At 34.3% G+C, this 17,781-nt stretch overlaps 2 protein-coding genes across 2 annotated transcripts; one reads left to right on the top strand and one right to left on the bottom strand.

Moving 5' to 3' along the window:
• Window positions 1–479: 479 nt before the first annotated feature.
• Window positions 480–14,113, bottom strand: LOC128391989 (protein unc-79 homolog). Its single transcript, XM_053351957.1, is given in 19 exon segments — window positions 480–566; window positions 655–1,166; window positions 1,226–1,303; window positions 1,434–1,448; window positions 1,742–2,126; window positions 2,204–2,376; window positions 2,459–3,109; window positions 3,169–3,254; window positions 3,332–3,450; window positions 3,518–4,053; window positions 4,056–5,866; window positions 5,939–6,074; window positions 6,143–8,644; window positions 8,813–10,311; window positions 10,794–10,964; window positions 11,045–11,205; window positions 11,291–11,411; window positions 12,421–12,520; window positions 13,378–14,113. Coding segments are annotated over 17 exon segments (8,700 nt in total). The 5' UTR covers window positions 12,443–12,520; window positions 13,378–14,113; the 3' UTR covers window positions 480–566; window positions 655–932.
• Window positions 14,114–14,717: 604 nt separating this feature from the next.
• On the top strand, window positions 14,718–17,781 carry LOC128391987 (CTD small phosphatase-like protein 2). The gene is made up of 5 exons (XM_053351955.1): window positions 14,718–15,477; window positions 15,924–16,692; window positions 16,755–16,881; window positions 16,960–17,055; window positions 17,136–17,781. The coding sequence occupies exons 1-5, from the start codon at window positions 15,291–15,293 to the stop codon at window positions 17,286–17,288; spliced, it is 1,332 nt and encodes a 443-aa protein (XP_053207930.1). The 5' UTR covers window positions 14,718–15,290; the 3' UTR covers window positions 17,289–17,781.

Raw genomic sequence — 17,781 nt, 5'->3', positions numbered from 1 at the left:
AAATCAGGAACTTAATTCATCTTTAAATTTTCAATAATCAATTGAAACACTTGACAATTTACTTTGTTATTTCATATTAGTTTTAATTGTGGTAAACAATTTACAATTTACATCTTCTTTCACCCCATTAACAATTGAACATTAACTAGTGAATTCAGGTTGAATTTTGTGTCAATATATATAAGAAAAATAATTTTTTGTTCTTTTTCTTCATGATGAGAGATAAATTTTGTTCCAATTTGATATTTACAATTGCTTGTTGAATATTAACATCGCTGATGAAACTCATCTAAATCAATTTAACCACCAATTTAATTTCGTCATTTAATCCACAGTGTTTAGTAATTTAAATCCATTCCTTGATTTTTGAGCCTCTTGATTAGTAACAATCGATTCCTAACTAACAATATTTTAATTTAACTTTCAAATTAAATCTAATCAGATAAAACTAACACAAGATTAACTAACAATAAGTTAAATTGTATAATAAAATTACAATCTAATCAATATGATCTGTTGAAAATGCTAATTGTTGAATCAATTGTCGATATTGTTCCCAAATTAACCTATTAGTGAACGAGACAAAACAATTGAATTAATAATATTTTCACAGTCAATTAAACAATCAATCAATTTGTAGAAACATTAACTTACCCAAGTAATACAATTAACGATTAATTGTTTTTCTCTCTCTCTCTATCTTCACCTTTTTTCATAGTATTAATTAAGACATTAATGTAACAATTTAGACAATTTAACTGTTAATGATTTCGAAGTAAATTTTTTGCTTTTAAATCATCAAAATAATAACATTTCACTGAGTTTAAATTGTAGATGGTTTTAAAATTGATTAATTTCAATTGATTTTAGATGATTCCAGTTAATTGGATAATCATTTAAGTTGTTGACTTGTTGATTATCACGTTGATTGTTCACATACAATAAAATTGTATCGCTGTTGATGATTGATTTTCAATCTGTCCCATTTTAAATTGTAACTTTTGAAGCCAACGTAACATTGGACTTGGATATGATTTATTATTAATTGAATCTTGTCTCATTTGTGGAGGTGGTTGCCAATTGATACAAGTTTGTAATCGAACCTGAAGATGACCGGAAAGTTGACCTTCGTAACTACGGAAAACTGGAACCCACATTGGTAATAACTGGCGAGAAATTGATTGTTAATTTGATTCAACAAATTCTAAGTGACAATTAAACTTACCCGGGCAAGAATATTTGAATTACACTCCATTAAAGCTTCCATAAGACTGAGGAAATGTAATGAAACCATTTCAGCTAACTGTTGATTAGAAAATTAATCAATTAGTATTTTCATTTTTCTTCTCAAACGTAAATTGTTACAATCAGTTTGATGGGAAAGCGACAAATATAGTGATTAACAATTAGTTACACAGAAATACAATTAATACCTGAGGTGGTTCATCCTTTTAATCAACATGTATTGGGAAAGCGTTTGGATTAAGGGAAAAGGAAAAGCAAAAAACAATTAAATCAAAACGATTAACAATTAAACATTTATAATCAATGTTGTTGTAACAATTAAGCTAATTAATAAGGGGTTTAAATGGTTTGACATATACTGAAACGTTTAGATGGTCTAAAAGTTGATGAACTTTTCAAATTGTTGTTTAAATGAAGCAAATTTTGTGACAATTTAAAAGCAAAACATATAATCAAGTTGATTAACACATAGAATTGTGAGAAATTGATTACGTACCACTTTCGAATGGCAAACTAATTGTAATATTCCTGGAGTGATTTTCGCCCAAAAATCGGATAACGTTAAAGTACATTGTTGATATTGTTCACTTCCGGGTGGATTTTGTGCCGATATGTTTTCGCAGTACATAGTCCAAAGTTGGCACAAGATGAACGCATGAAACAAACTGGACATATGAATGACCGAGGCTTTTGATTGTTCAGCAAATCCTGCGAGAATCACTTGAATATGTTCAGCGATGTGACCATTGGCCTCCAACGGAATAGGTTGTGACAGTGAATAACTCGGATGGTGCTGCATGAGTGCTGAATGTTGCAACGAACCCAAAAGTATCCATGATAGAATACGAATATGAGCAACACAATCAAGAAATTCTTTCGGCCTGTTAACGATAGAGAGAAAAAATTACCGTTAATTACCCACAAAAGAACAAATAAAAAAGGTCATTAAATGACTGACCCTTGTTGGACTGAAGGTAAACTGTACAACCAGGGTAAGTATCGAGTGACCGCTCGATGGTCTCGTCCGTTACTTTTGGTTATCTCGAGGGCAAGAATTTGTGATAATCCCGCTTTCAAATGTCCACCAATTGTTTCCTCATTCAGGTGGATACAAGTTCCCAAAAATGTACTCTAAGCACAGAAAAAAAGGTTAAAGATCAACAATAGAACGAAAATTTCAACGATTTCATGACCTGCCGATTATCAACTTTACCTTGATTCGACTGAGTGTATGAACATCAGTGATGAATTCACTGATATCGTTGACATAAGGTTTGATGAATTCGCAAGCATTGGTGTTAAAATGTTCTATGGATGGATCTGAATTGGGCTTAAGATGTTCGGTAACCACAGAGTAGACCAAAGTGCCATCGAGATCTTGAAGGACAAACTGGACCAACATCATGAGATTCTCGTCGGGAATGAATGTTTTGAAGCGAATGGCACCAATCAGTTCACCGACAATCGTTCGAGTAAGAAAATATCGATCACGATCTTTAGAAAATACTCTTCCAGAGTAGTGACAAAGTTCGAGAAGTTGAGAATAACCTAATGGACTTCGTTGAATCGATTGGCTTACAAATTTAGCATAAGGTTCAAGGATTGATCGGTGATTATTGAGACAAGACAATTTAAGAGTGATTAACATCATTCTTATCACGGGGGTAAGATCACAAACTTCACCGGAAACGGAAGGGAAAATATATTCCATTTTTCGTAGAAATGTATCAAAAATGGGTAGAAATGTATTCCAAGACTGTTGAGAAACCATTTCCAATGGAATACACTCCATGTAATGAGCGGCATTCGATAGAACGTGAAACAATTGCGCCTTAGGGGGTAAATGTTTCTTCTCATTGAATCCCTATTACGGAAAAATATTAAATCATTAAACGAAACAATTAAAATTCACCATTTAATTACCTCTAAAAGTTTAGTCAATGGTGTCACTTGGTTGGTGTCCATGAAATCGGTGAGCGATGTCGCCATTGCTTTGAAAAATTCAGAGTCTAGAAGTGAAATGAGTGAAAGAGTTAAGGTTAACGAGTTAATTGTCGATGATCAGACTAAATTTTCCTGTAATTACCTGGAAAATGCGAGTTGAAAATTTGCTGGAAAATGCCGTTAGAGGCTAATTGTTGGAGAGTACAACGGAAAAATTGTTGAGCAATCGTACGAGCGCATCCGGGTAGGTGGACATTTTGACTGATTGATAAAGAGAGAGAGAAACGATTAGTTAATTGTTGTTAATTGGACTCTTTTTCAGGCTAACCTTTCATGTTGCCAAGGGTATGGTGTGTGTAGAGCAAATTTTGATATGAGTTTAAGCATATCGGGTAATAAGGGCGCTGACATGGCGGGTTCTCGATGGACATAACTTCCCAGTATAACGATACACATTCCGATTTCATCTTCCGAAAACTCTTCCAGAATTGAGCCACAGGATGAGCATCGTTCATTGACAGAATCCTCGGCGAGCGCTAACGACGATTGTGAAGTGCTTGATCTCTTAGACGGTAAACCGGTGGTGCCTGAAGTGGAAACATCAATTTTTCGAGCTCTTCTTTGAACCCCAGCGGCAACACCGGCACTTTGAATATTGCTACTTCTGATATCAGCTGTTCGTGTCTCTGTTTGACCTCCGGTTGGTCTACGCTTACGTTTGGGCTTAAATAAAGGACGTGAAGTTTTACTTTCTTCACCGGTGTTGTTGTTGTAGTTGTTGAAATAATTGTTGTAACTGTTGAAGTTGAAGTCGTTGTTATTGTCGCTGAGATTGTTGTCACTGTTGTCGAGGTTGTTGCGATTAAATTATCAGATGAATCAATAGGTTTTTCGATTAGTTGAGAAGGCAATGTTTTCACTTCGATTAGATCACTTTCAGGAATATCGATCGATATACTTTGATCAAGTGAATTTTTCTTCAATGATTGTAGATATGGAGCTCGAATCGGTTTTCCATTCCGTTCAGAGGGAACACTTTTATCGGATGATTTAATAGAATCGACATCAATAGTTGATTCTTTGACTAATGATTTAACTTTTCCGGTGGAACTCGATGTTTGATTTTGCTGTTGATTAGAATCATTTGTTTGGTTAATTTTCACAATTTCACTTGGAATCACAATTGATGTTTCATCTTTATCGACACTTGAAGTTCGTGGAGGTGTAAAGATTTGCTCTTCATCGGTCACTTGTTTGTCCGATGTTTCCATGTTTTCGATCATTTTATCTTGAGATATACTTGAAGATTTCACTGATTTCAATCGTACAGGGGAAGGTGATGGTTCTCTGAGTTTTCGATGTTTATTTGTGTCAGAATTTTGACGAGAAAATGATTCGTGGTCACTTTCTTTTGAGCTTAATTCAGTTTTAGGCACCAAATCTACAGATGAACTTGGACGATTATCTTCAGGCCAAGTTGAACGTGGAGGTGAAAAGAATTGTCTCCCAATTGAACGAGGACTTTTGAAAGGGGGAGTTGGACCGATCGGCAGTAAACGCTCCGTTGGAGGTATTGAGAGTTGAGGTAATTCGGATGAAGATGGACGAGATATTGGAATATTTGAAAACGGTACTGAAGATGAAGATCCAAGTTCTAATTGAGTTGGTTGAGTCATCGATTGTAATAGAGGAGGTGGCGATGTAACTGTCGTCTGTGAGCTTGGCGTTGAAAAGAACGAAGGAGAACCGGGTTTTTTTGGTAATCGAACGGCGGGTCCAATGGGTAATAAACGTTCGGGTGCAGGTTTAATCGGTAGAATCGGTTTACTTGAAGGATCATCAAGTAACTTCCAACCTCCAGTTGGTTTACCACCACCAGAGATTATCTTTTGTTCACTTGGTTGAACCTGAGAATCAGTTGATTGTTGGTTAGTATCTTCGTTGAAACTTTTCAGAACTTTACTGATTCCTTGTTTGGTTCTTCGTTTCTCTTCCGAAGTGACCTTTTCCGTTATCGAAAATGGGAAACCTGGAGTTGTATCAATAGTTATCTCGATCTCTTTTGATTCACTTGTTTCACTGTCGTAAACTGAATCAGTTCGTTTCAATTTGAATGAACCTTCACTCGTAAGTTGATTACTTGTTTTCGGCGATGGGGATCGGGAAATTTTGGACTTTGATCGGCCAGTTGAATCTGACGATTCTTCTTCATTTTCTTGCCCATCATTTATTGGCATTTGAATCATTTCCGTTTCCTGGACTTGTTTTATTTCCTGTGACTTTGGCTTCTCAATCAATTCTGTTGGTACTATCGGAGGAAATTCTGGTCTGGATGTTATCACTTCTTTGTCGATAGTTTCATCATCATCTTTAGTTCCCATTGGAATAACAAATGAATCAATTTCTTTTTGAATAACTTTAGTTTCTTTCTCTTGACAAGAAATTTTTTCTTTAGTCCCACCAGCCGATAAACTGGCCCCATCAGATTCATCATACTCTTCAGATTTTGGACTTTCGAGAATAACTTCAAGTTCAGGTTCACCTTCACCATCACCATCGATAGAATCCTCGCTAGAACCGGTCGTAAAAATCGGAGCCGAAGTATCTTCCGCTCTGAACAATGGCTCCATTTCGGGTTCAACTTGATCTTCAATATCCATGGAAGTGGCGCTCATATCTTATTGAGAACAAAAAAAACACAAATTTAGAGTAAAAGGTCAACTCAATTTCGATCTTCGATAGAACTCACCTCTCGATCTTGACGGAACTGGACTGAAATGCTCCCTGGTGGTACGACATTGGTGGAATTGAGCTTCCAATGTATTCATAACTATCGTTATCAATGCTTGAATGTGCTTCGATATCGGAGTAGCATTATAAGTGTACTGTAAAAACAAAAAATCAAATCAAAATTTGACTCGAAATTTGCAATGAGAAACAAAAGATCACTTACCTTGTAAAGGATAATTAGAACTGACATGAGCCATGATTCTCGTACGTGCGGTTGAAGGTACCAAAGGGAGTAGGTTGGTTTGACCATGAGATCGGCGACATATTTTTGCGATGAGGGACAAAAAATGAGAAGAGGTAAAAAGGTTCCTAATAGCATGTTGCCCATTTTAAAATTAAAGTCCAACACTTTGGGCATGGAAGCGATGACAGCGTTGAAAACGGGAAATGTCCTCAAATTAACTGCAGTTACAAGAAATTGTTTCTCTGATGGTGAAAATCCAAGTAAAATGTTCAAATGTCGCAAGACAATTTGCTGATTACGAGCCATGGTTTTTTCCTCCTGTGGGTGAGATTGATCGGGTCGGGAAAGAAATTGCATCAATAAGAATATAAGTGAATGCATTGTATCTCGATCTTGCTCTTCGAGTTCGACGATTTTATGGACAACGTGCATGATGTGATTCTCTTCCTGAGCAATTTCTTTCAATTGATTATCGGTGAAAAAGTTATTGGGCAAGTGCCGGAATTTATCAGGTATCGCTGAGTTACCAGTAAATCGAGATGATTTTCGTCTTACCGCTGGAGCAACGGCCTGACGGAGGACACTTTTATCTGCCTGTTTCGCTGAGGGATCAGAAGCCGTTGCTGCTTTTTTGGCATTCGCACTAAATTTACCGCCAAAAGAGAAGGACAGTGAACGGGAAAGATGAGCCTGCGACAAGGCCTCATGGACTCGAGTCAACTTTTTCTGGTACATTTCTGAGTTGACGTTGGTGTTTTTCAAATCACGGGTGTAACTTATTTCACCGAGTCGTTCAAGGTTGACCTGAGCTTCCAAGAAAAGAGCATCAAAACGGTTGAGAAAAAAGTCCCAAGTTAAAAAGCGTCGATCGGAAAGATGATTGTACAATTGGAAAATTGTTTGCAGGATTATTGGCCTATCGATTAGAACCAAATCAAATTGAGCTTCGAGACACCAAACCAAAAGTTTCAGTGACGTTGTTTTGATTGATTCCAAGTTGAGGAGAGATCGCTGAGCGACAGTTGATTCGATGTCATCGAGACAATGGACAAGGTAACAAATAGCATTGGTCAGTGAGGATTGAAGGGAAGGGGAACTTTTGACCACTGAGCTTTCTAGAAAATGAGCAATAGTGGTCACTCTTTCAACGGCAGTGAAACGCTTTCGCCAATCAGAATCATGGAAATCGCCTTCAACCAGTTTGAGGAAAACCTCACGACCAGCAGGTAGAGTAATACAATGAAGAAGCAGGGGAACAGTTAATTGAGATATTTGACTGAATTCGGACTGAAGAAGTGACCAAAGGTTAGGAATTAATAGATTCTCCTGGCACCAGATCAAGAAACCTCGATGATTTTTAGCCGCTTTATTGAGGATCTCAGAGTGAAGTGCCATCAATTTGAGGATATAAACAATATGATATAAAACATCAGCATCGGATGAACTGGACAATTTGTTGAGTAGAACATGTAAAAGTCTGAGTTGAACAGGTAATTCTTCAAGTTTAAATTTGAATTTTCCTTGGGTGGTGAACCAGAAACAGCCACCGGCTCGTTGGTCAATGATCGTTGGTTTATCAGGTTCCGATGAGTTGGTTGCATCCATTACATTTACAGAGGTAACATGAAAATGACCAGTGGTCAGTAAACAGTTTTCATCATCTGTTGGTAAAACTCTTGAACTTAACTGTGATTCTGATTCAATTTCTGGTAATCGTTGACCGGAAGCATCAGAAAACACCTCAATCGTTGCTGATTTGGTTCCATCTAATGTTGTATTTTCTGCCGATGTTGCCGATCCATCATCTTTACCAGTTGAACATTTAGGGTCAGAGGTCATTGTGTTCAAATTTCGAATAGGTTCAAAGGGAATATCGATCATTGTGGCCTCCATAACAGGGCAAAAATATTCCATCAACACCAAACCCAATTGATACCAAATTGCAATCATTTCACAATATTGACACTGAACCGATTGAGCTTCATCTTTATCACTTGTATGACGATAATCATCCTCTTGGTCACAATTATGATTACCTGGCCACGAAGTTAATAATATGTCCAACATTAAGGTTAAAACAGGTTCGATATCACGATTTTCTAATCCTTTATGAGAAGGTATATCTTGAAGCTCCATTTGTTTGATTAAAATATCCAACATTAGGATGAAACATGTAAGGTTAAGATTATCATCATTGATTGGAAATTGTAATTGGTCTGTTGATGATTCCGTTATAATCTCATCTGGTCCATTACTTGTTGGTGTTGGTTGTCCATTGGCCGATTGTTGTTGCTGTCCACTGGTCCCAAATCGAGGTTCTTTGAATCGTTCATTTGGACTTGGAATCGGATAAGTTGAAACTTTGTAAATTGGTGAGAAAGGCACTTTAGCCCGATCAGGATTGGACAAAGATTTTACTCCAGAATTAAACATAGTTAAAAGTAATTTCAACGGAACCGGAACTTCCAACATGGTTAATTTCTAGAATTGTTAGAATAGGAAAGACAAGGAGAGAAATTAAATAAAATAATGATTGTCACTTTCGATACACTATGAACAGGTAAATTCAATCAACTCCAAGCAAAGTAATTAAAATTTGAGAAAATTAAAGAAATTAAAACTTTGTCATGTTAATCATCTGATAATTACCTGGATCCAGTAAAGAGCTTGTTCTTGAACCTGAGCAACCGTATTATTAAATTTAACGCTGATAAATTCGTACATTTGTTTTGGACTAAGACCTAACGGGGATAAATCTGGATCAAGAACTTTACTCAAAAGAATTTTCAATTCAGCGAGTTCATCTTCAGGCACTTCATGGCGAAAACACTCCATCCAATAAGGCATAATATTAGACCAAACTTCGGGTGTAATTATGTCATAAGGTACTAGACAAAGGAGTCGCTTAAATCCTTCCTTAATTTGATTAGTTTGGGAAGGCCAACAATCCCAGTGACCTCCGACTTTGGCATAATCAGCAGGGTGTGGAAGTAAACAATTGGAGAAAACATGAAAATGAGTTTTAACCACTTTCATTAACCAGCCATGAATACATTCACCCTTAAGCCGTTCCAACGCCGATCCAGCCTGATCATCGGGTAGACAAGCGGTATAATGAAACCATTGGAAAAGTATACTCAATAAACGGCCTAAAACATCATCGGGTGTCTCATCGATCGGAGTACAAAGACTTGTAATCAGCCAAACACCATAACGACTAAGTAATTGTCTCTCCTCTAAAGCCATGTTACCATTAGACTCTTCAGTCGGCATTCCACCGGGTATATTACTTGATCCAATTCCACCACCACCGCCACCACCTCCACCAACTCCACTGGTGGACATTTTATTGCCCGAAGATTGTATTGTTGATGTTGCCTCTTTACCGGGTTTCTCTGTGATCGGTTGAGCTTCTCGAAGTAGGTTAACTATTGCCTCGATGAAATAACTTTGAGTTTCTGGATCCATTTTCCATGGTGATGTTATCGTACGATGGACAACATGATCAATTGATTCAGTTGATGAGTGTTTACAGGAATCACAAAGAGCACAGTAACGAACAGGCTTATTACAGTTGTAGTTGACACATTCTGGTGAGAAACAAGTCGCAACCGCTATTTTTTGAGCTATTGATGATTTACACGCTTTGTTAACACAGGTATAAGATATTTCTTCCATGGGAAGTAAAATGTCCACCAGGGTTGATCGTGATTTACCTTTATAAATTTGATCAGCGCACTCGATACAGATCAACATTGGCGGTGCTCGATCACCAGAACCAATTGCAATTGTATGATCGATACACATTTTAACCGCTTCATTAGACAAACTTGATGCACAATTTTCATGTTGACATGATAATGGTGACCAGATAATATGTTTTTCCGATAAAACTTTACGATCTAAAGGTGAGGGATTCAGTTCAGGCCAATATTGGAAAAGTAATTCAACTGCTGGACAACGGGCTTTAACTGTCCCATGAGCGATAACACAAAATAAATCCTTGACAACGTCTTTTTTTAATTTCATCAGAGTTTCAATCAACTGAGTATAATAAGATGGTGAATCGGTGTAAAAAAAGACATTCATCATGATCGCTGAAACTGAAATGTTGGTGAAATTTTGATTATCAAAACCATCTCGATTTCCTGGTAATTAAGACAAAACAGAGATTTCAATTAGTTAAGACACAGAGATTGAACTTTAATTACCCTAAGCTAATTAAGAGTGAAAGTATTAATAAAGTATTTTAAAAATAGTAATAATATAAAACTTTTGTTGTTAACAATCAATTTCCACTTTTAATATAAAGTTAATCACTTTTAGTTTTTTAATCATAATGTACAATTAAAATCTCATAATTTGTTTGAAAATGAAAGTGTAACAATTAAATGAGTTTTCCGCTTTAAAAAAGTTAATTTAACTTATTCATGATAATTACTGAAGGAAAACATGATCATCATAATGTTACAATTTTAACAGCAATTAAACTACTAATGAACTTGTAATTAGCTATAAATTGTCTGATCTCTTTATGATCTGAATCTTTTAGATGGTAATTTAATTGTTCATGATAAGAGTTACTCTTTGATGGTGAATTGATTTATCATGAACACGAGGTGATACTTACTTATGGTAAAAGGTAAGAGATTGTAACATAACATGTCCAGTAGATCTTTGTGAAGGGCACTCGGTAGAATAGCCATTGAAGAGGCTACAATGTAAGGCAGTGTGTCCATGAACTCGTGCTCCAAAAAAGGTACCAAACAACTTAACGTGTGTAATAATGTTTGACCAACCGCTGGGTAAGAGAGAGGGACAATCAAGTCAATCAGAATTTTGAATCAACTTGATTTTCTCGAAATCTTTTTCAATACTTACTCTGAATTCCCGATTGAAGGTGAGGGAGAAGCTCGAGAAGTTGAATTAAGGTTGAATAAAGGCTTTTATAATCTAAACTTGGAAACATTGAGGTTCGATTGTGATCTCTTTCCGGTGAACATATCACCTCGATCGACATACTTGGAGCATCTTTCAGAACACTAGAGAGAAAAGGAAAGAAATTTGAAATTATCCATTTTTAGTGATGATTGAGATTCAATTGGATCTGATTCTCGACAAAATTACCTGAGTAAAATTTGAGAGAAAAATTTGAGTGTCGCTGTTATATCGGCCGCTGAGGGCTGAGGAAAAGCTCCTGTTGTTATCCGATTACATGATTCTTGAAGATTCCTAATTTTGGCTGTGACTGTTGGGAGAGAAAGTGATAATTGATAATTTCAGATTCTCAACTGAACTTTTGAGTTTCGAACAAAAAAAATTCATTCTTGTAGATTGTCCAGCAACAACGATCACCCTGCTGATCTTGTGCTTGACATTTATACTTCAGGGAACGAGGAACTGAACATTACCCTGGATAATATTTATCATCATTGATCAAAAAGACTTGAATTGTTGGTCAATACTAAAGGTCAAGCGATGGTAAAAAAATCAGAGTAAAAATGGAGTTGCAACTATTCATCTATCAAATTTGGTGATTAAATCATTGATCAACTTATTAGCTGTTATTCATTAATGATTATCTGTCAGTTCTAATCATGAAACTGAATCAGGTAAAATCACCATGTGAACTGAAAATATCTAAACTATCAGTTGACTTGATGGTCATGAATCTAAATGAATCACTATTAAGATATTGAGAGAAATGATCAGAACAAATTACTCAGAAAACTCATTCATTGTAATACTTTTTTCACCATTAAACTTGATTCCTATTCTGATATAATATCAACATTCATCATGAATATCTTTGAATATGATAAACGATTGAAAAAGTGTCAACAATGTTAATCAATCGGTAAGTTGAAAATAATAATAACCAAAAATCAAAGGGAAACAATTGAATGATGATTATGATTTATGAGAAATGATGATAAATAATATGTAACATTATGATTGATGATTATTCAAGATTCTCAATGTTGATCATGATTTAACTTTGATTCATTTTCTGGTTAAATAGATTCAAGTACAAAGAATCAGTTAATCAATTAGTTGATTATCATGTTAACCAATTGAAAAGTTAAACAAAACTTTGTAATAGTAAAAGAGAAACAAAAATTTCCTTCAATTATTAATCTCATATTGATCTGATTCTAATCCGGTAGATTAGTTAATCCATTGAAATTGTCTATCACATAGAAAGATACAAATGTAACCAACAATTAAAACTAATTGTAATCAAGTTAAATACTTACAAGTCGCTTGTTTAGTAGCCATTGTTGAGCAAACACCTTGGATAGAGTAAAGGAAACACTGAATTAATTAACTTCCTCCTTAGATTTAATTGTTTAGAATCTGCTTCATGATGTTGATTAACAAGGAGAAAAAAAATAAGCAAAACAATTGATTGATTATCGATTAACAATTTAAATAGTGTTCAATTCTCGAGGACAAGATTAATTATCGGCTTCGATACTTTGGTTATCCCAATCAAATGAGGTTTCAGTTGATTAACTGATTGTTTACCTTTTATCATTTTAAAATCTAATTGAGTCTCCAATAAGCTAACTAATAATAGAAATTTGATCAATAGAATTAAATTTCTTCTTGTTAATTGTGATTCTTATTCAATGGAAATTGTGTATTCACATGGTTTTCACTCATTTCCATTGATGTTCCCAACCATCATCTCCATTCAATCATCATGTTTATCTTTTAATTATCTTGTGAATCCTTTTAATTTTCTTGTTTAATTGTCTGTTCTGTGTATTAACCATGGAAGAAATTAGTTGATTACTTGATAGAATATTTGGAAACTTTCCAATAATATTAAATAATCATGTTCTTTTTTCTTTCAAAGGCTCTCATTTTATTCGGATTTTTTTCCTTCTATAACTGAAGGTTTGTTTTTCTTTTCTATTATTAATTCTATTGATAAATTGTATTTCTCTCTCTCTCTCTCTTCATCTTCATCTTCATCTTCTAAATTCTCATAGATTATTGGCACTTACAGAATTCACTCATCTTGTCATCTTCAATTCTATTGGACATTTGGTCAACTCTGTGGATCTTCAAATGTGAACCCGAGATATTATAAGATTTGGATTCTCTCTCCTGTCAACTTGAATTGTTTTATCCCTTTGCCTTTCCTCTGGTCAATAGGGTCAGTTCGTTATAGTAGATTAATAGAAAATGGTTTCACATTAACTCACCTGTAATTGTAAAATCGGCCTGATAATGGATTGGATTCCAATCGATTGGTTCAATTGTAAATTAACTACTCTATGTTTGGATCCATCATCAGGCTGAACAGTTATACTTATAAGAAGGGTAAAGATGAAATTGATGGCTAATCATTAGAAAGATGACCAGAAGATGATTGCAATTAATTTGGTTTACAGTTAATTGTGATCATGGAAAACTGTATACCAGATATATTATGAATTGTTGATTTTCCTCCACAGGGACTGTTTCAATTGAACACTCAGATGAGATGATGCTACTCACCAAGAGTCAACAAATAACAATAATGAAAGGTGAAAGTAGTTATATAAAAATATCATCAACAATTAGAATCAAGTTTTGGAACCAGGGAAACAAAAAAGGATGAGGATGGAGAAATAGATGATGAATATTGTGGTTGTTTTTTTTTCAAACGAAAATTGGTAAAATTTTCACTCATCAATTGGAGATAATTTTTCTGTGATCACTTTTATCTCATTGATGTTGTGTTGGTGAGAAGAGGATGAGGATGAGGATGAGTGAATGTGGAGGAGTAACAACAGAAGAAGATGAGAAAATGAATGAAAAAGATGATGAAAGGACAACGGTGGTGATGAGAAGATGAAGAAAACTGATAACTCTCACTCTTTTTACATCGATTCTCTCTCTCTCTCTCTCTCTTTCTTTCTTTCAAGGAGTTCGAACCAGAAACTCAGTGAATCAATAACTATCATCGACTGAATGAATTTACTCTTCCATGGGATGCAAAAGATGAGGATGGAGTTTAAAAGGAAGATGAAGAAGATAAATAATCGATAAAATGTTCAATCTCTCCTTCGATAGATGGCCTAAATTTCCCACGTGTTTCCAATATCATCTTTCGGCTAATTCCAATTTCCAATATAATTAATGAAAGAACAAAAAAATCCATCAGATTAACTAATCAACTAATTAACAATAAGCATCTCGGATCATCATGATAACAACAATCAACTTGAATTTAAGTAAAAAGATGAAAGTTTATAACTTAATGTCTTTTATTTGGATCAATTGTTAACTAATTGTTACGAATACAATTATTAGTATCCAATGTTTAAATTGCTCTCAATTGAATCTTTGTTTGGCTTTAATTGTCGAAATGTCGAAGATACAATTTGGATGAAAAAAAAAGTTCTAAAGAAAATTAATCAAGTGAAACACGTGGAAAATGAATACGTGCCATCTATGGAAATAGAACTCGAATATTTTATCGATTTTTCATCTTTAATGTTTACGTTTTGTCTCTCACATTTGAAAGAAGATGAGAGAGAGAGAAAAAGAGAAAGAGCTCCGCGGAAGTCTTTCTTTTCGAATTTTTCTCTTTCTTTTCTGTTCACGAACGAGTTTCATCTTCTCTTTCTTTCTTCTCTGTCTTCTTGTTCAACATTCTCTTCGGTAGATAAACATATTAGTTCACTGATTGTTTATCTACAATTTTCCCTCTCATCTTCATCTCCATTTCTCATCACCAATCATCTAATTTTACCTTCTAATTGTTATCATTGTAGTTGCAATAATTAGTTAATTTTTTATCGATTTAGTTAAACAATGTAAGTTAATTACAATTTGTGTTGATCCATTTTAATAAATCACGATAATCATCATCTCTTTTTCATCACAATTTGCTTATCCATTTCTGTGTTGAGCTAAAAATTTTTTGCTCAAATGAAAAACTCTAATCACTAATCAACATTTTCTTGATTAGTGTTAATTGTTGTTGACTTTTTGTTTCATTATTATCAATTGATCATCATTTTCCTAAAAAATTCAAGCCAAAAACTGCCAATCAATTTGTAATTGCTCATGTAATTAGTCAGTTGTTTTGATTGATTATTTGTCGCAATTTTTTCAATTACCTTCAGTCATGCTGGACATTGTCAATGATTGGACTGACCAGCGACCAGTTAATAATATTTATATGCCAAATAGTGTTAGTTCACCTTCCAAGGGGTCAGTTAAACGACGTCGATACCTGGACAATACCAACAAAGATCTCAATGAAAGCTTAACCAACGGCGAAAGCAATAATAACATTTCCTATGGAAACGAGGGTAAGACTAATTTAGATTAATTGTTAACCTTTGTTACTTTAGAATGGTTGATTGTAATCGTGATCAGTAATTTAAGAATGAAAAATTATTCTAATTGATGATTTAATTGCTTACATTGATTTAGCTGGTTTTCTATTTTCGTAATCTATTTGATTCTATGTTGATATTATGATTATGATTCTTATTTTGTTATTGGAAATTTTTCCAAAAAAAATTGAAACGATTACAATTTATAAATAGTCTTATGTTTAGTCTTAATTGTTGACTCGAAAATTGTTTATTTACTGATTACTTCGTTCTTTAAGGTGATAATTCAATGTTTATACACGAATTTGTTGTTTTTCTTTTAATTTTCATTAATGAAGATCTTGATGATTTGTTGATTCTATCAAATGAGAAACAATTAACTTTTTTTACTGTGTTTTGGGCTTTTGATTTATTGACAGAATCCTCTCCATGTACAATTAAGGATTCATCGGAGAGCCATGTAAGCTCAACGGTTAATTTTGATGGAAGAAGAAAATTTTACTCGTCTAATTGGATGGACAATGGGACTGATGGTGAACGGGAAGAGGGTGAATTGGTGGACGAAGAGGAAGTGGACAATCCTGACGTCGATAAATGTACAAAAATTGTTTATAAAAATTCAATGAAAATGAAGAGAATTGATTTAATTACAAGTGTCTCATCAACTTCATCATCGTCATCACTTGCTAATGTAAATCGAGATAATTGTAAATATTATGGTTTAACTGAAAGTTTAGAAGAGGATGAAGAGGAAGATGATGAAGACGAGGTGGGAACCGATGTTACCGATGAAAATGAGGAGATAATTGATGAGAATTTGGTTATCGATTATGACGATTTGGATCCTTATCAGTTTATCAAGAGTTTACCTCCGTTAACACCTGAGATGATCTGTCGTTATCCCGCTTTACCATTGAAAACTCGTAGCGCACCCGAGTTTAGTTTGGTCCTCGATTTGGACGAAACTTTGGTTCATTGTAGTTTAACTGAACTCGAAGATGCTTGTTTCACCTTTCCTGTTGTTTTCCAAGACAATGAGTACAAAGTCTTCGTACGAACCAGGCCACATTTTCGTCAATTCCTTGACCAAGTATCAAAACTTTTCGAGGTGATACTTTTCACCGCATCGAAACGCGTTTATGCCGATAAACTTGTCAACATTCTTGACCCTGAGAGAAAATATATAAGGTAATCAACTGACCAATTGAATTTAATTCTTACAACTAACAAATTAATCTATTCATTCACAGGCATCGATTATTTCGAGAACATTGTATCTGTATCAGTGGAAATTACATTAAAGATCTTAATATACTTCGAAGAGATTTATCAAAGACAATTATCATTGATAATTCACTTCAAGCTTTCGGTTATCAGGTGAGAATTAACTTTATTTTATTCTAATTATTGATAACAATTAATCATTTTAATCACTTCTCTTTTCACCAATTTCAGCTCGAAAATGGGATTCCAATCAAAAGTTGGTTCGATGATAAAAACGATCGAGAATTGTTGAATCTACTTCCATTTCTGAAAGAACTCGTTGATTCGGTAAGAGAAACAATCGACTATTGATTATTAATTTTCGATAATATTGATTCTAATTGTTATCGTTTTCTTATTCAAATCAGAAGTGCGATGTTAGACCGGCGATTTCCAATCGTTTCCATTTATCAATAACAAAAGGCGGAGCAAGAATCAGTTCGATAAACAATAAGATCAATAATTGCGCCAATCAAAAGTCCAATCCGATAACCAATCAATCAATAAGAGTTTGTGATTGAAACAACTACGAGAAAATCAAAGGAGTTCATTAAATTGTTAAACAATTTGGATAACAATTATCACCACCAATTCTCAATACAAACTGAATCTGAATGATGAAAACAATTGACCAGATTGAACTCATCTTAATCAATTGGATTTTAATTTCGTTTTAATTGTTGAAACAAGAAATTGATTACCAAACGGAGACATAGATTAACATACAGAAACAGCAAACTGATTTACTAATCACAATCTCTAATTAATCTTCATCTTTAATTACTACCATTTATCACTGGATTGTATTTATTATTAATCACTTTTCAATCTGATTGATTTTAATATTAAATCAGAGTAAAAAATTTTCCTTCAACCTGTTTAATTGTTAGATAGTTGATTAACTTGATTAACTTAATTTGCAAAGAAAAAATTTTCTCTTACCTTTAACAAACAATTAATAAAAAGTGTTGTTAAATTGCAATTAAATTTTCATCAATACAATTAATAAACAAC

The sequence above is a fragment of the Panonychus citri genome, unplaced genomic scaffold, assembly GCF_014898815.1.
Source record: "Panonychus citri isolate SS breed McGregor unplaced genomic scaffold, ASM1489881v1 Contig00135, whole genome shotgun sequence".
Classification (NCBI taxonomy): Eukaryota; Metazoa; Arthropoda; class Arachnida; order Trombidiformes; family Tetranychidae; genus Panonychus; species Panonychus citri.
Note: the sequence above shows the minus strand (reverse complement) of the source record. Positions and strands in the feature narration are given on the sequence as shown.